This window comes from Syngnathus floridae, chromosome 12 (assembly GCF_059516105.1).
Source record: "Syngnathus floridae isolate MCC-2025c chromosome 12, RoL_Sflo_1.0, whole genome shotgun sequence".
NCBI classification, from domain to species: domain Eukaryota; kingdom Metazoa; phylum Chordata; class Actinopteri; order Syngnathiformes; family Syngnathidae; genus Syngnathus; species Syngnathus floridae.
Genome location: NC_142424.1, coordinates 649,363 through 670,096, shown reverse-complemented (window position 1 = coordinate 670,096; position 20,734 = coordinate 649,363). Strand labels below are relative to the sequence as shown.

Below are 20,734 nucleotides of genomic sequence, written 5' to 3'. Positions count from 1 at the left end.
TTATTTCCTTATTTTATATCCCAAAAATATTTTTGTCAATGTACAATTCTCCAAACTATTTCAATTGAAGAAAATATATATTTTTGAAGGATTTATTTTGAAAATAATGTATAAGTGATAATATTTTAGGCCAAACATATCATCCATAAAGTATCTTTAAAGGCTTTATTTTCTGCCTTTGTCATCAAATCGCGAAACGGGGAATGCGCTACGACAAAGAGCTGAACAGAAAGTCTTTTATTTTGTGTTGGAACCACACAGGAAACGGCGGGCGGCCGGCCGGCCGGCCGGTGTCCTTCCCCTTTATCCGTCCAACCGTCACCTCATATTTAAGTTCTAACTAAACACACGTTTCTAGAAACACACATCATCAAAATCCAAATCATCTTGGTCATGAAAATCATCGTCATTCAAATCATTTCGCACCGCATTCGGCCAAGTCGGGAATGCTTCTGAAGCACTCGGCCAAGCCTTTTCTTTGTTTTTGCAATTTTCTATGCGTGTGTGTGTGTTTTGTGTACGTGTGTGATGTCATTCGAAGCCACCGAATGAACCTCGTAGTACTTTTTCGACTTGCACGCATAAAAAAGGCCTTACTGCATACCAGGAACATCATCATCATCACCGTACTGTGAAAATGATATATATTTTTTTATTTTTTTTTAGGTCAATCGAGGCTCACATTGATTCCTTTCTATTGCCTTTGGGGATGTTCAAATTCCTTTTCTTCTTATTCAAGTCAAGACCAGCCCATGAAATCAAGTTAAAAGAATCATTGAGAACCCAACTCCGTTTTTGCCAAATCAAGGTGAAGTTCCAGTTTCAGCCTCTAGGGGGCAGTCCTCTATTGCACTCACTGTCAATGTGTCAAATAGGACAGCGCCAACTACTGCCGAGGAGGACTAACTCAACTTTGCTTTAAGTATCGGTGTCCGGTATCGGCAGCGTCCTTGACTACCCGATATCGCTCTTGGCCCGATGCTAAAACCTGCTATGGGTTCAAAGTGCACGGGATATTTGGACCTGGACCACTGTTGCACTATTATTTTTTTCTAATTCCGATTTGCTTCTCTGGTTTTAGGCAACCTCGACGACGGAGATAAAGACGGAATCCATGTGCGAGCAATACCACGCAATCGATGTAAGTAGTGTCTTCTGGAAGGTCCGAGTCCAAATCACATGTGCGCTAAAGCCCCCGGATTTTTTTCGAGGACCAAAAACTGTCGCCTGCAAAAGCACCAAAAATGGGGTTAACTCACTCACTGCCAACCCAGTCAATATCGTTGACGTCTATAACCGTCAATGAGTTGGGAAAAAATGGCGTTGGCTCAATCTGTCCGTGTCGTTGACGGCGAAAGGGTCGACAAGGCTAAAACTGGCGTAAGAAATGAAGCACCAAACGATTCGTTCGTCCGAAAACTGGAAATTGTGCAACCTGCTCAGCGAACGTCACGGCAAATATTGCGTCACAACTGTTGTAACATTCTGCGCTTTCCACGGGAATCCACCCATGACTGAAAATCAAAACTCTCACTCAAGTTTGCGTTCCCGTGAAAAGTGTCCGAGTCGTCGTCATCCTAATTGCAAATCTGCCACGTGTGTGTGTGTGTGCGTGCGTGCGTGCGTGCGTGTGCGTGCGCGTGTCGTTCCGTCCGCCGTTACAATAGTCTCACAACTACACGATCCCAACAAAAAAACTTGTAAGCTCCGTCACGTGAGTAAATAGACGGGTTTGGGTGGGCGTGTCCTAACTCTATGCTCAAGTACAAATATTGATTTCATATCAAAAAACAGCACAATTGTCACCATTGGTCGTGGACAACACGTCGGATGAGCGAATGGAGACAAAAGAACAGCAAATCAAATTTGGAGAAAAGGCACGACAACTCAAAGAAAGGCAGATGTGAATCCATCATAGCTTGTCCGTTTTTTGGGGGGGGCGGGGCGGGGCAACCTAAAAATCCTGCTGACAGCCACTTTATTTACAAACGGAGCCATGCGTCACGTGTCCCTAATAAAGTGCATGCAATGAGAAAAGCCATGACGCCGCCACGCCGACGTTCACATTCCGCAAAAACAACAAGTGGAAGAAAAAAAAGAAAGCAGCTTCAGACAAAGAAGGACGACCAGAAGAAGAAAGACCAGATGAGGAACCAGAAGAAGAGAGACAAGAAGATGACGAGAAGACAAAGAAAAACAGGAAGAAGGAGAACAAGAACCAGAAGGACCAGAAGAAGGAGAAGAAGAACGTCACGGGGAGGTGTTGTGGGTGTCGTCAGCTCACATTCCAGCATGTCCCGGCCGGGCGTGTGGTGGGGGGGGGGGGGGGTGGGCAAAGGTTTTGTGCTCACGTTTGGATTTTCAACCGCAAAGAGGTCAAAAATCAAAAGTGGATCTTGCTTGCATTTGGACTTTTTGCCGACCTGAATTGGCCTCATTAGAGCAGAAGAAGATCTGGATTGTGCCGTGGGTGGGAAAAACAGCACTTTACAATGACGTCATCCAAGAAAAAAAAAAAAAAAAGTCATTTGGCCCACTGTGGACCCGATTCGAGAAGAGATTTGGCCCCGTTGACCCCCAGGCCACACTTTGCCCACCCCTTCTCTACACACACGCACACACCATGGAGTTCCACTGAAACATATCAAAGTGCCCATTTTAGCAAAAAATTTCCTGAATTATTCACTTGATACCAAAAATCCAGACAAAGGGGGACGGACGACTAATCCCAAGACGGCGAGTGGCCGGATCCGCCCGGCTTCCGGCGTGAAGGAAGGAAGGAAGGAAGGAAGGAAGGAAGGAAGGAAGGAAGGAAGGAAGGAAGGAAGGAAGGAAGGAAGGAAGGAAGGAAGGAAGGAAGGAAGGAAGGAAGGAAGGAAGGAAGGAAGGAAGGAAGGAAGGAAGGAAGGAAGGAAGGAAGGAAAAGGTGGCCGCCGGCTGGTCCGCTTTCATCTGTTGTCGTCCTTGAGGAACAAGTCCAAAGATCCCAGACTCCCGAAGCCCAGGATGCGAGTCTCGCTGTCAAAGGACAAAATCTCTCGCTCCTGACGCTCCAGCAGAGTTTTGATCCTCTCGCTGCGATCCTTCTGCAGAGCCGAAAGCTCCTCCTCCATCTTCTGCTCCAGGTGGGCCCGGCGGATGGAGACCTTCTGCTCCAGCTTCTGCAGCTCTCGCTCGTGTTGGCTCTCCATCTGGGACTTGGTCTTCCTCTGGTAGGCGTCCAGCAGCTCCATCTCCTGCTTCAGCTGCTGCTTCAAGGCCTCGCACTCCGCCTCTTGCTCCGCCTCCAGCCTCATCTGCATAACGGCAAGACGGCTTTATCGTCTGTCTACCGTGTGTCGCGCCTCCGTTGTTAGCACGGAGGCTAGTTTGGGGAGGGCACGGCACGGCACGGCACGGCACGGCGGCGCGTACCGCTTGCGAGGCCGTCATCTGGTTGATGGAGTGCTCGTACTGCTCGGCCAGCACGGCCAGCTTGCGGGTCTGCTCCTCCTTCAGCCCCTTGAGGAGACTCTTGTGCTCCGCTTTGGGCGAGACCTCCAGCTGGTGGTTGCGCAGAGCTTTGTACTGCTTGTTCTGAACCTTGCACGTGTCCTGGAACTGCTTCTTGATCTGCAGCTCCAGCGCCTGAGGACGGACGCGCAAATTCAATTCACCCTTTCATGTTCTTTTTAGTTTTGCACTTTTTCAAGGTGAACGAAGGTGACCTTGAGGTCTCTGGGCTGCTGCCTGTGCTCCAAGGCGTGTTTGCGCAGGAGCTCGTGCTGCCTGCGGCTGTTGTACTCCTCCTGGTTCTCCAGCTCGGTCTGGTGCTGCAGCCGCATGAGCTCCACGCGCAGCTTGTGGAGCACGTGAAGATGCCGCTGCTCCAGGTCCTGGGTGGCCTCGTCCTGGCGGATCATCAGGGCGTGCTCCATCTCCTTCTGGCTCCTCTTCTTGTTCAGCTCCTGGCGAGAGGGGAGGACATTTTGGATTGGCGCCGTGCCACCCGCGAGGAACACGCTCACCTCTCTGAGTTGCTCCTGCTCAAAGTCGTGCTTCCTGAGCAGGCTTCGGCGCTTGAGGGCCCGGCAGCTTCGCTCGTAGACGAGCCGCTGCTGCGCCAGCAGGTTGGCTTCCTCCTCGGCCTGCGAGCGCTGAATGGTCTCCTTGTGCCGCGAAAGACGCTCTTGCTTCTCCTCTTTCGGGGTGCACGGGTCTTCGCTCATCTCCTGCAAATTCGACAACACGCAAAATACAGCAGCAATAACTGGCAAGCGCCGCCTAGTGGCGCTAAAAAGTAGGAAGGGTCACCATTTTTTGGGGTCCCAACTCATTTACAATTAATTTTTTTTATTGTAGGTTCATTTAAAAAATGCATTTGTTGTCGAGCAGTGTGTATTGATCGGCGCTAAATCGGCAGATATCGGCTCCTGCCCTTTTTTAAAATCCATTCGAATTAGTAGACGTTTTCAACAATCTCCACGTGTATCATTATTTGTGTCCATTTTGCAGAAAATTGTTTTGAGCTTCGGGGGAAGCAATTTTTGCGAGCGCCTTTTCACCTCTTTGATTTTGTCCTTGCAGAGTCGGTACTCTCTCTTCTGGCTCTCCAAGAAGGACGTCAGCTCCTTCTTCTGCTGAGTTGCGATCTGCTGCTGGATGCGCCTCTCCTCCGCCGCCACCGACTTCATCTGCCGGGGGGCGCCACGGGTGGCTATCGTGGCCGTTCTGGCAACGGAGACGGACGACGGGCCGTACCTCTTTGTCGGTCTGGGCGGCGTGGCGCTTGGCCAGCCGCTCCAGCTCGGCGTACGTGTCGTTGGCCTGCGTCTCCAACTCCTTGTGCAGCCTCAGCCTGTGCTCGTCCATCTCGGCCTTGAGCCTGTTCTCCAGGGCGATCAGCTGCTTCTGGTGCTGCCGCCGCATGCGCTTGTAGCCAGACATCTGCTCCCGCAGCTCAAAGTTCTGCTCATGCTCCTGGATCTGCCTGATGACCTGCAAAACCAGAAAAGAAAAGAAAAAAAAAAAAGCCTATTTGATTTGGACTTGAAATGCTGGCAGTACGTTAGAAGGTGTGCACACTTTTGCAACCGCATTTGAATTTTCATTCGCCGGTTACTAACGGTGGAATTTGTCTTTTTTTTTTCAAATCTCAAATTCATTCGAACAGCGTGAGTCGATTTTTTTAAGGAGGTGAGTGAGGAGGAGAGGGAAAATAACATCCATTAACAGGATGTGGTTGCCATGACTACGGATGGATGTAGTCATCGCATAACGCGCGTGTGCGCGCGCTCCCCCCTCCTCCTCCCCCTTCACACACGCACATGCACGCGCATTACACTTCTCTCCCCCCCAACGCCACCCCCCCCCCCTCCCCTCTTCCCCCTGTTCTTGTTCTTGTTGTTCATGCAATCGACGGACGAAGAGTGCCAAGTACCAAAGATGCTGATGTGACGATGGCGGTGTTGCGTTCGCAGTGGCTTGGCTGCCGCCGGCTGTGGTGAGAAGAAGGCCGCAGCTGTGGCCCGCTGGAGTCCCCGTGCGCGGCCTCATCCCTTCTTCACGCCGGCAGCATGCTCCTGCACCGCGGAGGGGGGACGAGGAGCAGAGGAGGAGCCGAAGAGGAGCCGCGCTTCTGCCGCCGCCGCCGCCGCCGCTGCAGGAGGAGGAGGAGCTGGAGCGGCCCGCCGGCGCAGCAGGCCCGCTCTGGTTGTGTCCGACGTCCGCAAATGCAGCACACGTCCGCCGCCGGCCTCACGCGCATCCTGCAGCTCCGCTCAACGCGGGCTGCGAGTCCTTTTTGGCCGGGAAAAGGGCATCCTCCAGCCAATCAATGCAAAACCAAAGGCCGCCGTGATTCTCCAGAGGCGGGCGGGCGGGCGGTCGGGGAGGGGGGGCAGGGGGGCGGGGGTGACAAATTGAAAATAATAATAATAATAATACGGAGCAAGGGGGAGGGGGAGGCAATTACGCAATGCCTACCATTGATAATCGCGGAAAGATGTGATGTAATTTAGTGGCACCGGAGAGGAGGCAGGCTTTCCCCGGGTGACGGTTGCCATGCTCGCCTGGAGGACGGCGGTGGCGCTTGCGGTGGCAGTGCTAGCGGCGGCGGCGACGGCGGCGGGCCGGCGGCGGGAGGCGAGTCCGGACATGGTGCCCAGGCGTCCCGATGTGACGCCGCTCGAAGGCTCGGATGTGTGTCCTACATTTACAGCGCACTTGGTCATGGTAGGTGCTTCTCGTGCCTTCTATTCATCTCCTCAACTCTCTCTCTCTTTCTCTCTCTCGCTCTCTTTTTCTTTTTTTGGTCCCGCTTTTCTTACACTCCCCCTTCCCTTAAAGAGACACCGCGCAATACTACGCCGCGCGCGCGCGCGCACGCGCACGCTCGCACGCGCTCAATTTACTATGACTCTCGTGATGGCGGATAGGTGTGAAGATGAAAACGGGCAGATGGATAAGTAGGAGGGGGGGAAATAGAAATAAAATACTGTCATAAAAGTAATACAAGTATCTATACACATCATTTGAAATATAAACACAAATGAAAAAAAAATCTCGTTCAGTTTTCTTCAACAAATGACCAGATAGCGAGCAAGCTAGCGAACGATGGACAGCTCGATAGATCAATGGGTGCCCAAAAGTAAAACTGCACTGAAGAAGCAAGAAAGAATTTATTTTCACTTTTGGAAGTCATTGTGCAATGTCAGCGGAACACAATTAAGCCGCTGTACTACTCGTGCTCTATACTATGAAGACAAAGGTTGTACGAAGAGGAAGGGAGGGCCCGCTCTCAGTTAAAGATTGACATTCATTCCCGATGACGTTCTCGACCTGCAAACACATAAAAACGCCAACTAGATCAGCGGAACGTTTCATCCCATCAGAAACGGGATGACATCATCAAATCAGAATAATGCTGCTTGACCCTCACCGCTTTTTGGTCCAGAGCACGACCCCCGTTGTTATGAGCGCGACCCCCAGTAGAACGCCGACCACAGAACCAGCGATTACGGCCGTGTTGTTGCCTGTCGACAAAAAAAGAAAGCAAGTTGATGCAAATGGTGAAAAAGGAAGGCTGACACTTGTTTTCGCACATGTGGACGCACCAGTAGGACTGTTGGGAAGGCAAACGGTGTCGCCTCCCGCCGACCAAGTGCCGTCCGCCTGGCACGTGCGCTGGGCCGGTCCTTGCAGCGTGAAGCCGTCGTGGCACAGCAGGCGCACCGTGGCCCCTTGCAGGTAGGTGGTGCCCTCCTTCTTGCCGTTAGTCGGAGGCGCCAGCCAGCCGCAGGAAATCACTGCACGCCGACAGGAAGTCCAAATGACAATCAACAAAGACACCATGACGCACTTGGATTGGATTGGATTGTGACATGCTAATGCTAACGTGCACTGCATACCGGATATATAACTTAGCGGCGCTATTAGCCTCACGCGATAAAATGCTAATGCGAAACTTAGTGACCTTAGCTTAGCATGTGATTGAGCCTTCTGCTAATTGTGTTTGATACGAATCTATATCTACGAATGGCTGTGCTAAATCTTTGCTGAAGTTACAATATTTTATTGATGACCTGACGGTTCTCTGGCAAATACTTTCAATGAGTCAACACTTACCAGGCTTCAAGTGTTCCACAAGAGAAATGTGACCACGGAACGAGGCTTTGGTGGCCTTTCCCAGCTCCGAACTCCGACCCACCAAAATATCATACCTGCAAAAAATCATGACGTGTTGCCATTACGTTAGCAGCTTTTTTTGATTTGGTGAAAAATGTTAGGGTTTTTTTTTTCTCCCCAGTCATTATATTAAAACATTTTTACAGTAAACCTCAACTGGGACTTCAGTTTGAAAACACAAAACAAATCCAATTTTGTCTGTTTTATGCTTTTTGGGATTCATACCTGCAGAAGTGAGAGTCGTCTCCGGAGCAAATGTCTGAAGCAATATTGTAGAGCGGGTCGTTGGCATTCTCTGGGACTGAAAACGCTGGAATAAAATCGGGGTCGTGTCTCGGAGAGTTGTAAAAGGTGTCCAAAAGGTATTTGGAATCGTACGTAAACAAGGCGGATGTGTTGGAGACAGCCCCTGGAAAACAACAACAACACTCATATTGAAGTCGTGTGGAAACATTTCACAAGATAGAAATTCTCATTTTTGAAAAACTATAGTTGTATGTCATTTATTGTATTTTTAGAGGATCAAAACTGCTCCATTGGTCATTCTAATATATACTCTTGCTAATGTCAATTTCATTTCAAATATGAAGTGATTGTCTCACAGCTAGCCCCAAAGTTGAAAACCTCCTCAGTGTTATTGGCGCCGGCCGCCAAGCCGCCGTGGGCGGGAAGCAGGTCGTCGCCGGCCACGCCGTTGAAGTTGCCCAACAAACCCCGCGTGGAGTTGTGGAATTCTTCCGGCAGGAGCACCGTTGCCGTAACGGCAGGGCCGCGGAGACGCACCTCCACGCCAGCGCCGCTGGGGAACATCACCGTCACGTTGGCGCCGGAAGGCGAAAACACAAACACACCTGACAAGACACAATTTAGCATTTGCAAAAATCCAATTGGATATTTGGGGCCTTTTTTTCAGCCCAGTTATCTTTAGGTCGTTTTTCCTCACCATCCAGGTCCATCCAGCTCTGCTCATTGAACAGAAGTCGCTTTTGATTTTGCAGCACTTGTAGGTTGTCATCACCGGCGACCAGACGCACCTCGATGATGTCCGACGTGGCTTCTGTCATGACCACGGACGACAGCTTGGTCGCATTTTCTGCGTGGCGAAAATCAATGTGATGAAATCTCCAGGAAGCGCGCTTTCGACGCGACCGTATTTAGCTTACCGTTGACCGGCTCGGTTCTGCCTTGGATTGTCAGACGCTTTCCGGGAGACGTTAGCAAAGTGTACTCGCCTTTGCCGTTGAAAGAAAAGCGGACGCCATCGAACGTTATGAAATGTGGATCTCCAAACACAACAGCTGGGGGAGGGAGCAAACGGAGATGAGTGAGTGCAAAAAGTGCTACGGGGGCGCCCTCTAGCGGTACGTGACAGTATCACTCAATTTCAGTAATTGTTCAAACTGCGTCCTGTTTTAGTGGCTTCAAATTTAATTTCAAGCACTTCACTTGCAGTAATCGTTTGAATAGGACTGCATTTAACATTTTGTAATTGTTCAACGAATAGAAGCTTAAAAAACGGAACATTTACATATGACATTTTGCGTTCCCAAAACTTTAACTATGTCACAGATGTCCTTTGGTTTTTGTCTTTGGCAATTCATTCAATACACGATCCTTTGCGGTTGACTTCAAGTGTGATTTTTCATGTATTTTACGGCCGTAAATTGGGAGAACGATCGAACATTAATCTGGGAGTTGTAGTCCCGTTAATGTGCGTCAGGCGGAAGTAACGTCATATAACAACAGCGAATAAAAAAAAAGCGCCATCTGATGACGTCACTCCCAAGCGACGAATTCGCGCGCGGTTTGCACGGTTCAAATGGCTCAGCTACTTTGTTGACATACGCAGCCGGACACGCAGCGCCAGGTAAGGAGCGCTTTTCTTTGACGTAATGTTTAAAATATCTCCACTGTACAAGAAAAAAGAAAACTAATGCTAAAACTGAAGTAAAACTAAGCATTTGAAAAAACAACAACCTCAATCTAAAAACTAACAAAGCTGTCTTGAAAACAAATTAAAACTTACTAAGTTTGAAAAATACTCAAAGCAAAATAAAAACTAACTCGAATCAAAACTATAATAATCTTGCTCTGAATTGGTGAGCAAATGCAGAAGTAAGAAGTAAATATGCAAGATTGCTCGTACTGTAAGAAGGTGGAAATTTGAGGAATGTTGTCCCCAAAATGTCCTCAATGAGCAAACCATCTTTATGTTTCAATAGCATGAATCCGTGTCAAGGCGTGTGCAGATGACGTCGTTGAGCATGTGAGCTCATCTAAAAACGGCGGCAATCATGCAAACGTCAACGTTTGTTTCCCGACCTGAGGCGGGAGGCCGGTACCGCCGACAGTCGCTGGAGGGTCTGTGTTTGAAGTAGTAGTGGCAGTTGTCAGACCAGAGGCAGCAGTAGTAGAAGCTGAGGACGTCGTACACCCAGTGGGACTGGCCGGGCACCCGGGGGGGGTGGCGGTACGGGGGCGAGCCCCAGTCGTGGGCCCGGTCCGGGGTGCTCCCTCCGATGGAGTCGGCCGTCAGGACCTGAGCGCCGCTGCTGTCGTAGCAACACTGCTGACCCGCCCTGTATGTGGGACTGCGGACGCCGTGTCCGACGTGAGCCTATTTTCTAGGAACGCTGAGCATTTTCCCAATGGACTTGCCTGGCTTGTACGGCCCTCACGCAGTGAATACTGCCCGGGTGGTACGTGCACACGCTGCCTTTCTCCATATCGCAGCCGTAATCCGTCTGAATGTGCAAAGCCAGAGAGAAATCCTTTTTTAATTCGGGCCAACCGAAGAAATGGCGCCTGGATTTTGAGGGCCGTTTGCTTACGTGGAATCTTCCCGTGTCAGCCCGGGCCTGCGCCAGGGTGCAGGGGCAGTCGATAATTTCGTCCAGGAAGTTGGGCAGGTCGTTTTCCAGCAGGTCCCACGCTAAACATTTGTCCAGCGCCCAAGCCCCAGAGTCGTTGCGGAACTTCTGGTCCAGGTGCCAGGCCAGGGCGTGGTCCTCGGTCCACGCCGCTTCCACATTCCTAACGTTATATCATTAGCCATCGTGTCAGTTTGAAAATGTATTTTGTCCCTTTCATAGGCTAATAGCTAGCGAGCAAACTAGCTAGATCGATGTCATGAAGATGTGCATAACATCGATTGTTTACATTTCTAAAATGACAGACGTCATTAACAAGAAACTTGAACGTACACCAAACCATTTGGGTTTGCGCTCGAACTGATCCGGAGCGCTCCGAGTTCCCAACTTGAGAACTTGGCTGAAGGTCGAGGCACAAAAGTGAAGCTGCCGTTGTTGGCGCTATCCGTGGCCAGGGAGTAAAGATACCTCCACTCGGCACGCCACTGCTCCGAGTAGGGCTTTCCTGGAGAACAATTGCGCAATCGTTGAAAAAGTACTCCAAAAATGGACGGTGTTCCAGCAATTAGACGGTGCCCCCCCCCCCCCCCCTCACCAATCTCCCTGTAGCCCCACAGCTCAATGTTGACCCTCTTTGCTTGGACCAGCGACGTGTTCCAGATCACCTGCAAGGCGCCGCCCACCCCGGGTGTGCCGTAGTACTGCCACTTGGTGGAGTTCACCAAAACCGCCTTGAACTTGGAGTCCAGCTTGCCGGTATGCACTGCGCAAGACGCAAAATATTCACTCGGGTCCGAATGCGTGACACCGGAACGGGGACGTCACGTACCCGCCAGCCAGGAGCCCGCTCTGTTGAAGGTGATGCCGTAATTGGAGGAGACCTGCACGGGAATCCAGCCGCTTTGGTAGAGGAGGGGCGAGACGCAGTGGGCGCGCTGCTTGGAGTCCACGTAACCCTTGGTCCTGATGTTGTCGATGAACCTGAACGAGGAGCGGAGGCCACCCGGGTCATTTGGGGTCACCTCACTTTGGAGCGATCAAAGTCGTACTTGCAGACGATTAGAGAACTTTGGTTGAAAGTCGCGTGGAGTACGACAAAATCGGTGCCGCCCAAAACGGATCCCGACTGCGGGGAGAATTCCACGCAGAATTGCCGGTAATCGGGACAGCAGTCGTCCAGAGAGGCGCACGTGGGCCGGCACGAACACGAGCCCGCCGGTTGGCCGCATTTGCCCTCGCATGACTCGCCTCCGCAAAAAAACAAAACAAAAAAAAGGCACATTTCTTCACTCATTTGATGGACGTAAAGTGACGAAAGATCCGCTTACCGAGTGTCCCGGTGATCCACCAGAGGAGAAGAACCAAGATGACAGACTTTTGCATCTTTTGGCTTTTGTGCGAGCGGCCGACGAAACTCGGCCGGCCCGCTCCAGATGACATTCAATCATCAACTGAAGCCCGTCGCTTTAGATAACGCTTTGGATAAAGGCTCGGCGGAGGTCCGCATGGCGCCGTCGCCGGACTTTGGCCCGCTTTTATTCCGCTCTTCTCAAGACAAAAGAGCCATGGCCGCTGGCCGGCGTCTTTTACTGCTCTCGTGAGCACCTTTGACACCACTCAAAGTTTTATGTGGGCTTTTTATTGAGTGCAGCTGCACGTATCAATCTGAGGCCATCGCGATAAAGAAAGCAGTGTCAAAAAAGTCTTAGGAATGGAATGAGGGGGGCCTCACGCGGCCGCTGGCTTTTTAATGAACGCTTAGGCCTACTACTCTACCTGCTGTCGCTCATAATTGTGAGGCTTCGTTTTTTAGTGGGTGCCTGCTACTATTTGCTGGAAAAGTTTGAGAACCCGCAGAACCAGGAGAGCGCCTTTAGGGGGCAGCACTCAACCTTCAATGATTTAATCTCAGAAGCATCTGCTTTTATTGTCATCAACAGTGACAACGTTGACATGGTGGTTACCAAGTGTGCTGTAAATCATTTTTTTGTATATATATATATATATATATTTTTTTTTTTACTCAATCCTTGAGTGAAATATTGGCAGTAACAGTTAATATGCTGAGATTAAGTGGCAAAAAGTAAAAAAAAGAAAAAAAAGTTTCTTGAGTGAGTGTGGCTGTTTGCAAAATCTGCCAGCAGGGGGCGACGTCGTCCCAAATCATCTGGATTTGGCGCTGGTGGATTCCTGAGGAGGACGTTGAATCATTAAGTGTGTTTGTTTTTTCTGCTCGAACAGAAGGTTCATTTAGGATTTTTATTTTATTTTTTATACCACAGTCAAATGTCCATTTTTGGCTCGGTAGACCGCCGACACGTGACCGCTCCTGAAATCGACGAAGCCTTCTCTGCCATGCTGGATGTCAAATCGCACGCTGGATTTCGAATTGGACTCAATTAGTACGACAGTGAAAGCCCCGCCCCTCCCCCACGTACCTGCCCTGGACCACCCTGATGAAGTCACGCTTGTCGACGATGGCGTTCAGCTGGGTGAGGGCTTCGAACAGGAAGTCGCACTGCAGAACGAGATCCCCCTAGCGCAAAAAAAAATACTCCGGGTCGAGAAAAGGCGGCAATTGGGAAACTCAAGAGGATCATCTTGTACCTTCTGCTTGACGTCATCGCAGGTGACGTGCAGAATCAGGACATTGTCGCTCAGGTTGCTCACGGAAACTCCTGAAGGCAGAACAAGATGTCGTCAAGAGCACTTCCTCGAGGAGCGGCCCTCGGCTACGGCCGGACCTTTCAGCGAGCCGTAACGGATCCTCTCCTTGATCTTGGCCCGGTCCAGCAGGTAGGCGGCTTCCCTGGTGAAGACCAGCTGGCGAGGACGAGGTCGAAAGCCGTTGCGGTCGTACTTCACCACCGGGACGCCGTACTGCCGACGGCGAGTCAAAATCCGGTTGCGTAATGGCCGTGGCCAGCCAGCATTTAGACGGCGCCCAAGTTTACCTTCACGTTCTCGTGCTCCATCATCTGCAACACTTTGACGTTCATGTCTGTCCAGCCCGGATGGACAAAATGGAAGCGTTAACGGTGGAGGTGGATGTCATTTGACGGATCGCCCGATTGGACTTGCCGATTCTGGTGTGGAGGAAAGGTGAGCTCACGCTCAGCGCGTAGTTCTCCTTCCTGCCCTTGAACATGGAGCTGGTCTGCGCTTTCAGCAGCAGCTGCCGACGAGCCCAGAAGATCACGCTCGCCGTTTGGCGACGCGCAAATGCCAGAGCGGGACGTACCTGCGCCTTCCTCTCCTGGGAAATTCCTCGCACGTATTTGCGCACCATGTGGCGAATGAAGAGTTGCTTCAGGAACATGGATGCCTGCAAAGCGGGAGGAGGGGGGACTAAGCACCTCCAGATGGCCGTGAACAATTATGGCCGCCGGCAGACCTCTTTCATGACGGGCGGGGGGGTGAGCCACGAGTCCGCGCGCAGCAGCGTCTCGGGGAGGTTCTCCTTCAGCCGGGTCAGGTAGTTGTGCCTCACGTACGCCAGGTACTCCCGGTTGACGGCGCCGCCCGGTTGGTGGCGGGTCATGAAGCCTTTGATGAACCTGCCGCAGCAGAATCGACGGCCGTGGGTGGGCGGCGACGTTTATCGGGTGGGCGGCGGCCGTACCTCTTGATGATCCCCACGGCCCATTCCCTCTGTTGTCGCTCCTTTCTGGCCGCCAGGCCTCGCCAGCAGTTTTCGATCTTGGTGGCTGCATAAGCGCTTTGTCAGCGGCGAGTCGGGGGAAAAAAGCCTCGAGAATACCCACCGGCTTCTTTTTGCTTCTGGTAGTCGCCTTTGACTCGGTAGCCTCTGTACTTGGCCTGGATGGCCGTCGCTGCAACGCACGGCCGGAAAATGGTCCCAAAAAATGGTACTCAAATAAAAACGGTGGCGATTCTCACCGAGCTTGTGTTTGCAAACTTGAAAAGCGTCTTCGGTGGCAAACAGAGTTCTCGGGTGGCGGATGAAGATCTTGGTCCTGGAGGCAAGCGAGACGCCGCGTGATGTCGCTCGACTGGCTCTCAAAAGGCGACTGGGTTTCCCTACCGGCCCATTTTGTACTCGTCGGGTTTGTATCGCAGGTGCTGGACGAGGACTCGCACGCCTTGGGCCGCCGTGCCGCTCCAATGGGGCCAGGTGTCCGGGCAGAGGGGCTTGTACCTGGTGACGTCGGCAGGCAGATTTTCAATTTTTTGGAGACGTGACCTTCTTTGGACTTCCCACCTGTCATCAGTTTTGACTTGCCCTTGCCGGCTTACCTCTGGAGGAAGATCTCGTATTTGCGACGGTAGGCGAAGCCCGCCCGCCGCACCCTCAGGTGCTCCATCAGACCCAAGTACTTGACCTGGTGTCTCACCAGCACGTCATCGAAGCGACCTGGAGGGAGGGAGGGAGGGAGGGAGGGAGGGAGGGAAGGAGGGAAGGAGGCAGCTCGGTCAACCCCATGGGTGCCACCTGGCCCGCCGGCCGGCCGGCCGGCACACTCGGGCCTCACCTGGCTCTTTGTCTTCATTGGGCTTGACGCATCGGACGTACCAAGGCTCTTTGCTCCTCAGGATCTCGGTCAGGCCCGCCAGGCTGCTCTTGAACTGAGTCGCCACCTGCGCCCAAAAAAACGGCCCGCTCAGGAGAAGGAAAAGCAAAAATGGGAGAAGGTGTCTCGGATCTCTCACGGTTTCGGGTCTCTTCTTTTGGTCCGGCTCGCTGAGGGGGAAGCAGTGTTGGATGATGGCGTTCTTGGATTGTTGCATGACCTGGAGTGGAGGGAGGGAGGAAGCTGGATCTGAACCAAAAGCGGCACCACGTAGGACTTCCCACCCAGAACTGACCTCTTTTCCGTTTCTGTACAGAAGGTCGTTGTTTTTGTCCAGAAATCCTGAAAATGGATCAGATGTTAATGACGGCCGAGGCCACAGCGGACGCCGGACCCGACACGCCGGCTTTTCCCACCTCCGACGCGATACGTGACCTCTCCGGCGTAGTGCAGGAGGCGGAAGTCTCCTCTGGCCAGAGTTTTTCTGGTTTTCTGGTCAGCCAGTTTGTGTCTGCGGAAAACAGCGAGCTCGTCGGCGTTTGCTCCGGAGTCTCCGAAAGACGTTTCTTACGTGACAAAATGAGGATGGCCGCCAATTTTGTCCTCCATCTTTTCCAACAGCGTGAGGTCGCTGGCCTCTCCGGGCCGTAAACATTCTTCATCCTGCACAAGGAGGCGAGCGTGAGACGGGCCTCCATTTTGTTTTGCGTCGTCATCATCCTCACCAATAATGAGATGATTCCTCTGTGTTTCTCCTCCACCAGGTCACAGATGATCTGATTGTTGAAAAATGGCACCGGCTCCCACTGCGCGCTCAAAACGACAAATCCACGTCACGTCACTCGGGTTGTCGACCGGCAGCGTTGCCGTCGGGCCGGACGCACCTCGATGCCTTCCGTCTCGTACTCGTCCTGCTCCGACTTGAGGGTGAGCTGGATGAAGAGCTGCTGCAGCTTCTCGTTGCAGTAGTTGATGCAAAACTGCTCAAAACTGACGTTGAGGGGAAAAAAAGACAGAAAAAAAAAAAAAAATCAAATTGCGCTCTGTCTTTCCACTATCATTTACTGGTATTTTCACATGCGATGCGGTGTCTCAATCTGACCACTAGGGGCGCTCTGTAAAAGGAGCACAAATGAGACAAACAACACAGAGTGCAACAAAGTGGTGTCGGTGTGACAGTATCGGAGCATTTTTCTCAATCCCGTGCTCGAGCGTGCCTTTTCTCCTAAATTCTCTTGTTTTTAAATGTAAAAAGTGACGTGAAATGATCTCACCTGTTGAGAGTGAAAACCTCAAATCCATAAATGTCCAGAAGCCCAATCACAGTCTTCCTGGAGGAATCCTATCAACATTTTTGTGTTGATGATGTCATCGATGCTTCATGCCCAATGCTGTTTGTTGCTCACCGTGTTAGCTAACGACTCGTTGATCTTGTTGACCAGCCAGTTGAAGGTGCGTCCGTAGACGGCTTTGGCCAGGGCGTCCCTGGCATACACGGCGTGCTCCACCGACAGGGGACTGAACACCTTCGCCCGCGCGAGAGAAATTTCATCGCTTAGCGAGATTAACTGCGTTAGCAGGCTAGTTGCGTTAGCTTGCGCGGATGTTGTCACCTCGTCTGTTTTGGTTTCAATCTTGCGGTGGGTCAAGCCCTGTTGGAGCACCTGAGCGGGAATCCCGAGTAACTGGAGGACAAAGACGCAGTTTTACCACGAGTCCGGCCGGCCAGCCATCAGTGAGGACGTTTTGCTCTGTGCGGGACCTTGGACAGCCAGTGCAGTTGGCGGCCATTGCGGAGGCCGGCGTAGCCGCGAGCGTCCGCCTCAAACGTGATGTTACCCAAGTGGAGCACGCTGCCGATGATTCCAAACAGGTGCTGGTTCAGGTCCACACAACATGCCATCAAAATTTAGTTTGTCACTTTATATTATTTATATCCTGTTGCTAGGCAGAATTTGTAGCAACTCATACACCCGAAAAATGGGATTCCTACCTCGGTCTCGCTCTGGCTGAAGTCAATGACGGCGAGAGCTTTGCGCACCGTCTTCCACTCGCTTTTGTCGTTGATGGAGCGAACTTTGGCACAACCGCCCTGAAGGAGATGCGCGCTCTGTGAGTCGCCAAAATGGCCGACAGGCGGCACGCTCGGTCGGTCGGGCCTGACCTGAACCAGGTAGTTGTAATGCTGGCAGTTGTTCTCCAGGCCCAGCCAGCGCAGCAGCTCCTCGTCGCCGCTTCCCAGCATTTGGTAGAAGATGTGAAAGTTTCGCTCGCCGCGGTTTTGATGGACCACACGGGACTTCTCCAGCAGGTAGCTGAGAATATGTCCGCCGGCTGCCCCGCCCTGAAAGAATTTCGCTAGAAACGGGGGTTGGCTCTTTGGAGGTGCCTGGAGTCTACCTGGTGATCAAACTGGATGTCCATGTACTTCCCAAAGCGGCTAGAGTTGTCGTTCTTCAGGGTCTTGGCGTTCCCGAAAGCCTGGAGGACGGCAAACGTCGAGAGCGGGAAAGGGGAAAGGCGCCGAGCTCGCTCACTGACCTCCAGAACCGGGTTGGACAACAGCAACCGGTCTCTGACGTTGAGGATTTTCTTGCTGGGACAGCTGACGGCGTAGAAATGGAGAATTTTCTTGGAGGCCTCCGTCTTGCCGCTGCCGCTCTCGCCCGAAATCAGGATGAAGTGGTTGTTGGACTCCGACATCATGGTGCGGAACACGTTGTCGGCCAGCGCGTAGCTGAGCGGCACACAGAAGCGTGTCGCTGGCGAACGCGACGACGTTCGCAAACGACAACTTACATGTGAGGCGGGAGCTCAAAGAAGTTGACGCCCATGTAGGTGTCCATTTGCTTCTTGCTGTAGATGTCCAACTCCTTGTACGGGTTGAGTGAGACCAGCAGCGTGCCGATGTAGGTCTGCAGAGACGCAATGTCACGGGGGTCACCTGGTGCCGCGAGCTCGTACGTCTGCCTTCACTAGAGGCCAGTCGCGTGGAGAAGGTGCCCTCTGCGTGATTAACGTTGTCCCCATCGGGAACAATCGCTTTGCTAAATCGTGGCGGTGACCTTCCGGGACCTTGCCGTTTCAGCAAGGCCACTTGCCTAATTTAGCGGCCAGGGCAATGTATGAACTGTCATAAGAGTCCAGTCCAAATGTGAGATTTGTAGGAATAAGTGGCCAAGCGGAAACTCAACGTTAGCATACGGGTTAGCATAGGGCTTAGCGTGAGCTCGCTTCAGCCACTCACATAAATGAGATTCTCCTGGAAGCGTTTCCTCAGGTTGTCCAGGAAGGCGCTCTCGCTGGTGTAGGCGTCCAAGAGAACAAAATCCTGGATCCCCACGCGGTCCCGGGCTGTGAGGGAGGCTTCCATGTTCCTCAGGATGCGGTTGCAGCGCTCCTCCAGGCTCTGCCGCAAACAAGAAATAACAATGTTTTCGAGCGAGCCCGCTTCTGTTGCACCCTCACAACAACAACAACAACAACAACAACAACAACAAAACGAATAGCTGTTGCTAGTCCATCTGATGTTATATCACCATTCACCACTCGGTGGCAGACGTGAACCAACACTGCGAGGTTGAATGTTGAAGTTGATTTGGACAAACAGAGTGATTGGGCGTACATGCGCCTTGAGCTGGATCTCATATCACGGATATGCATGACATCGCTGCTCCTTATCGGACTGTCTGTCCCTATTTTTGTGACTTCCCGGACAGGACCTTGCTGGCGTCCTCTCTGCTGGTGATGAATCGCTATTCAGACCAAGCTATCTAATCTTCTCGGCTTATGCTGAGGTGAGACGCAAAATGTTTTTTCCCGCTGTTTTTTCAAATGTCTCTTTCAAGGAGCTTCAGATTTTAGTGGTAATTATTAAAGAATAGACACAACAATTAAATAATAAAAATAGAAAAATAGACAATGCCAAAAACGGACATTATGTTCATATATGAATGAGGAGGTTGCAAACACAAGCCCAATTAGGTCAATAAACAGCGGCAATTTTGGTCGTACGCGCCACAATGATGCATTCATGACTTGAGGGCAAACATAGTTCAAGAAAACTCCCACAATAAAAAGGGCTCCTATTAAAAACAGCGATGACATGCGAAACAAAATTCATCAAGTCTCGGTGGGGAAATAAACCGACGCAGAAAACTAAAAAGTCAACCATTCTCAAGTTTAAAGAAAGCCACCTACTGTACGCTGAAGGTTTCGGCTCACGACTAACTTCAGAGAGGAAACAACCACGGATTACACTTTCCACTTCCTCCAATGGGGAAGCATCAATGTGCGGGGTGGGGGCACAAACATGACTGGAAAACATCCTCCAATTGAATATTGAGGGCGCTACGCGAACCTCATTTGTCTCTAAGAGTGAACAGCTGCACCGTGTCCAAGGAAACGTGACTCAATGCTACGCTAGCTCACGCTCCAGGGGGTCCCCCGCTTCGGAGGTTTCTCCAAAAAATGTCTGCCTGCCTCAGGTAGCGACGTCCGTACGCAAGATGATGAAAAAGTTTGCGTTACCTCTGTCACCTCCACGTGAGTCATGGTCCAATCGCTCTCGTTGCTTGAATCCGCTCAGACCTAAAGCTCTTCTACTTTAGTCAGCGTCAGTCAGAAAAACGAAGTCGGCAATGACAAGTTTAGGGGTCCCGAGGTAGACCCATGGTGGAACCCCAGCCGGTCATCAAGTGAGTCTTCCCTCCATCGGCCAAGAGTGAGCTGGAGGAGGACGCAAGCGCGCCCTTGCCACCTAATGAGGCGGTCACGACTCGCATCGGCGGCCGCGATACTTAAACATTGATGGAGCCTCAGGCGGGATCTGTGTGTGTTTATGTGTAATACAAGGATGGAGAAAGGCGATCTTTCCAGGGTCCCCGTCCGTCCTTAGCGCTCTCCGTAAAATTAAAACACAGGTATTTGATTACTGATCTTTGATTAGACAGATGGATTTCAAGCTAATGATGCGCTGCACTTGAGAGCCGCCATGTCAGCAACACAAAGAACAACTAACTGCATTATACAGTAGGCCAAGTGGCCTTCATTGGAGATGATTGGTCCAGACCTAAGAACAGGCAGTGAAAAATAGGTCTTATAAAATCCTTCTTTTTTCTAATCCATCTCCCATTTTCAACAAGGACAATGTGCTTGCCCGTGATATACTTTCATGGCAGCGGCCATTTTGTTTCATTTTTAGCAACAACAACAACAACAACAACAATGTCTTTGGCCTCTGCTTAATATTTAACACCCGGGTTTCCTGTATGGGCATCAATAGAGGCTTCTAAGGTTACCGGCCGCCGACGTGGCTGAGAGAACGCCTGGCGGCAGCAACATGCTGTTATTGCATGACATCAATCGACCAGGCGGGAATGGCGTCTCTCCACGCACTTTGTCTCTTCTACTGTAATTACCATTGGCTACAGTGACGGCAGAAAGTGGCAAAAGATTGATATAAATATCAAAGTACACATCAGGCTAGTCGTTCAAAACCGAGCAGAGCATCTTCGGCGACAAGGGTCAATCAACCGCGACCAAAATTGTCTCACCTTTGTGTCCATGCTGGAGCGATGAAGCTCCGCTTTGTCGCCTTCGACTCTGTTGGTGAGTCCAAACAAGCTGAAGGCGGGCGCCTTATATATATATATATATATACAGCGC

General features: G+C 51.4%; 3 protein-coding genes across 7 annotated transcripts; all 3 read right to left on the bottom strand.

Annotated features, from left to right (window-relative positions):
- Positions 1 to 151: 151 nt before the first annotated feature.
- On the bottom strand, positions 152 to 6,314 carry taok3b (TAO kinase 3b). 4 transcript variants are annotated; one of them, XM_088391794.1, is made up of 7 exons: positions 5,420 to 6,314; positions 4,741 to 4,977; positions 4,545 to 4,673; positions 4,008 to 4,211; positions 3,708 to 3,947; positions 3,415 to 3,627; positions 152 to 3,296 (listed from the first exon to the last, which is right to left on the bottom strand). In XM_088391794.1, exons 2-7 carry the CDS (start codon positions 4,924 to 4,926, stop codon positions 2,949 to 2,951), a joined length of 1,320 nt encoding a protein of 439 aa, XP_088247920.1. In that variant the 5' UTR covers positions 4,927 to 4,977; positions 5,420 to 6,314; the 3' UTR covers positions 152 to 2,948. The 4 variants fall into 4 exon arrangements, with proteins under 4 accessions (XP_088247920.1, XP_088247918.1, XP_088247919.1 ...); XM_088391792.1 differs by having other exon boundaries at positions 3,708 to 4,211; positions 5,420 to 5,841; positions 5,965 to 6,314; XM_088391793.1 differs by having other exon boundaries at positions 3,708 to 4,211; positions 5,420 to 5,778; positions 5,965 to 6,314.
- A 326-nt stretch (positions 6,315 to 6,640) lies between these two features.
- Positions 6,641 to 12,048, bottom strand: susd2 (sushi domain containing 2). Of its 2 annotated transcripts, XM_088391776.1 has the most exons (16): positions 11,864 to 12,046; positions 11,585 to 11,783; positions 11,365 to 11,516; positions 11,131 to 11,298; positions 10,869 to 11,040; positions 10,497 to 10,698; positions 10,324 to 10,409; positions 9,988 to 10,256; positions 8,829 to 8,963; positions 8,609 to 8,758; positions 8,268 to 8,516; positions 7,891 to 8,074; positions 7,606 to 7,700; positions 7,095 to 7,286; positions 6,920 to 7,013; positions 6,641 to 6,819 (listed from the first exon to the last, which is right to left on the bottom strand). In XM_088391776.1, exons 1-16 carry the CDS (start codon positions 11,973 to 11,975, stop codon positions 6,783 to 6,785), a joined length of 2,496 nt encoding a protein of 831 aa, XP_088247902.1. In that variant the 5' UTR covers positions 11,976 to 12,046; the 3' UTR covers positions 6,641 to 6,782. The 2 variants fall into 2 exon arrangements, with proteins under 2 accessions (XP_088247902.1, XP_088247901.1); XM_088391775.1 differs by having other exon boundaries at positions 10,869 to 11,298; positions 11,864 to 12,048.
- Positions 12,049 to 12,436: 388 nt separating this feature from the next.
- myo1hb (myosin IHb) lies at positions 12,437 to 20,649 on the bottom strand. Its single transcript, XM_088391774.1, has 32 exons — positions 20,623 to 20,649; positions 18,315 to 18,476; positions 17,867 to 17,982; positions 17,609 to 17,804; positions 17,468 to 17,548; positions 17,232 to 17,411; positions 17,061 to 17,159; positions 16,830 to 16,943; positions 16,681 to 16,752; positions 16,474 to 16,593; positions 16,342 to 16,409; positions 15,952 to 16,057; positions 15,793 to 15,873; positions 15,639 to 15,730; positions 15,484 to 15,578; positions 15,363 to 15,409; positions 15,207 to 15,287; positions 15,029 to 15,134; positions 14,793 to 14,910; positions 14,581 to 14,694; positions 14,436 to 14,512; positions 14,300 to 14,368; positions 14,158 to 14,242; positions 13,930 to 14,092; positions 13,777 to 13,860; positions 13,617 to 13,710; positions 13,490 to 13,536; positions 13,280 to 13,415; positions 13,143 to 13,213; positions 12,974 to 13,071; positions 12,813 to 12,912; positions 12,437 to 12,725 (listed from the first exon to the last, which is right to left on the bottom strand). The coding sequence occupies exons 1-32, from the start codon at positions 20,632 to 20,634 to the stop codon at positions 12,699 to 12,701; spliced, it is 3,111 nt and encodes a 1,036-aa protein (XP_088247900.1). The 5' UTR covers positions 20,635 to 20,649; the 3' UTR covers positions 12,437 to 12,698.
- Positions 20,650 to 20,734: the final 85 nt, after the last annotated feature.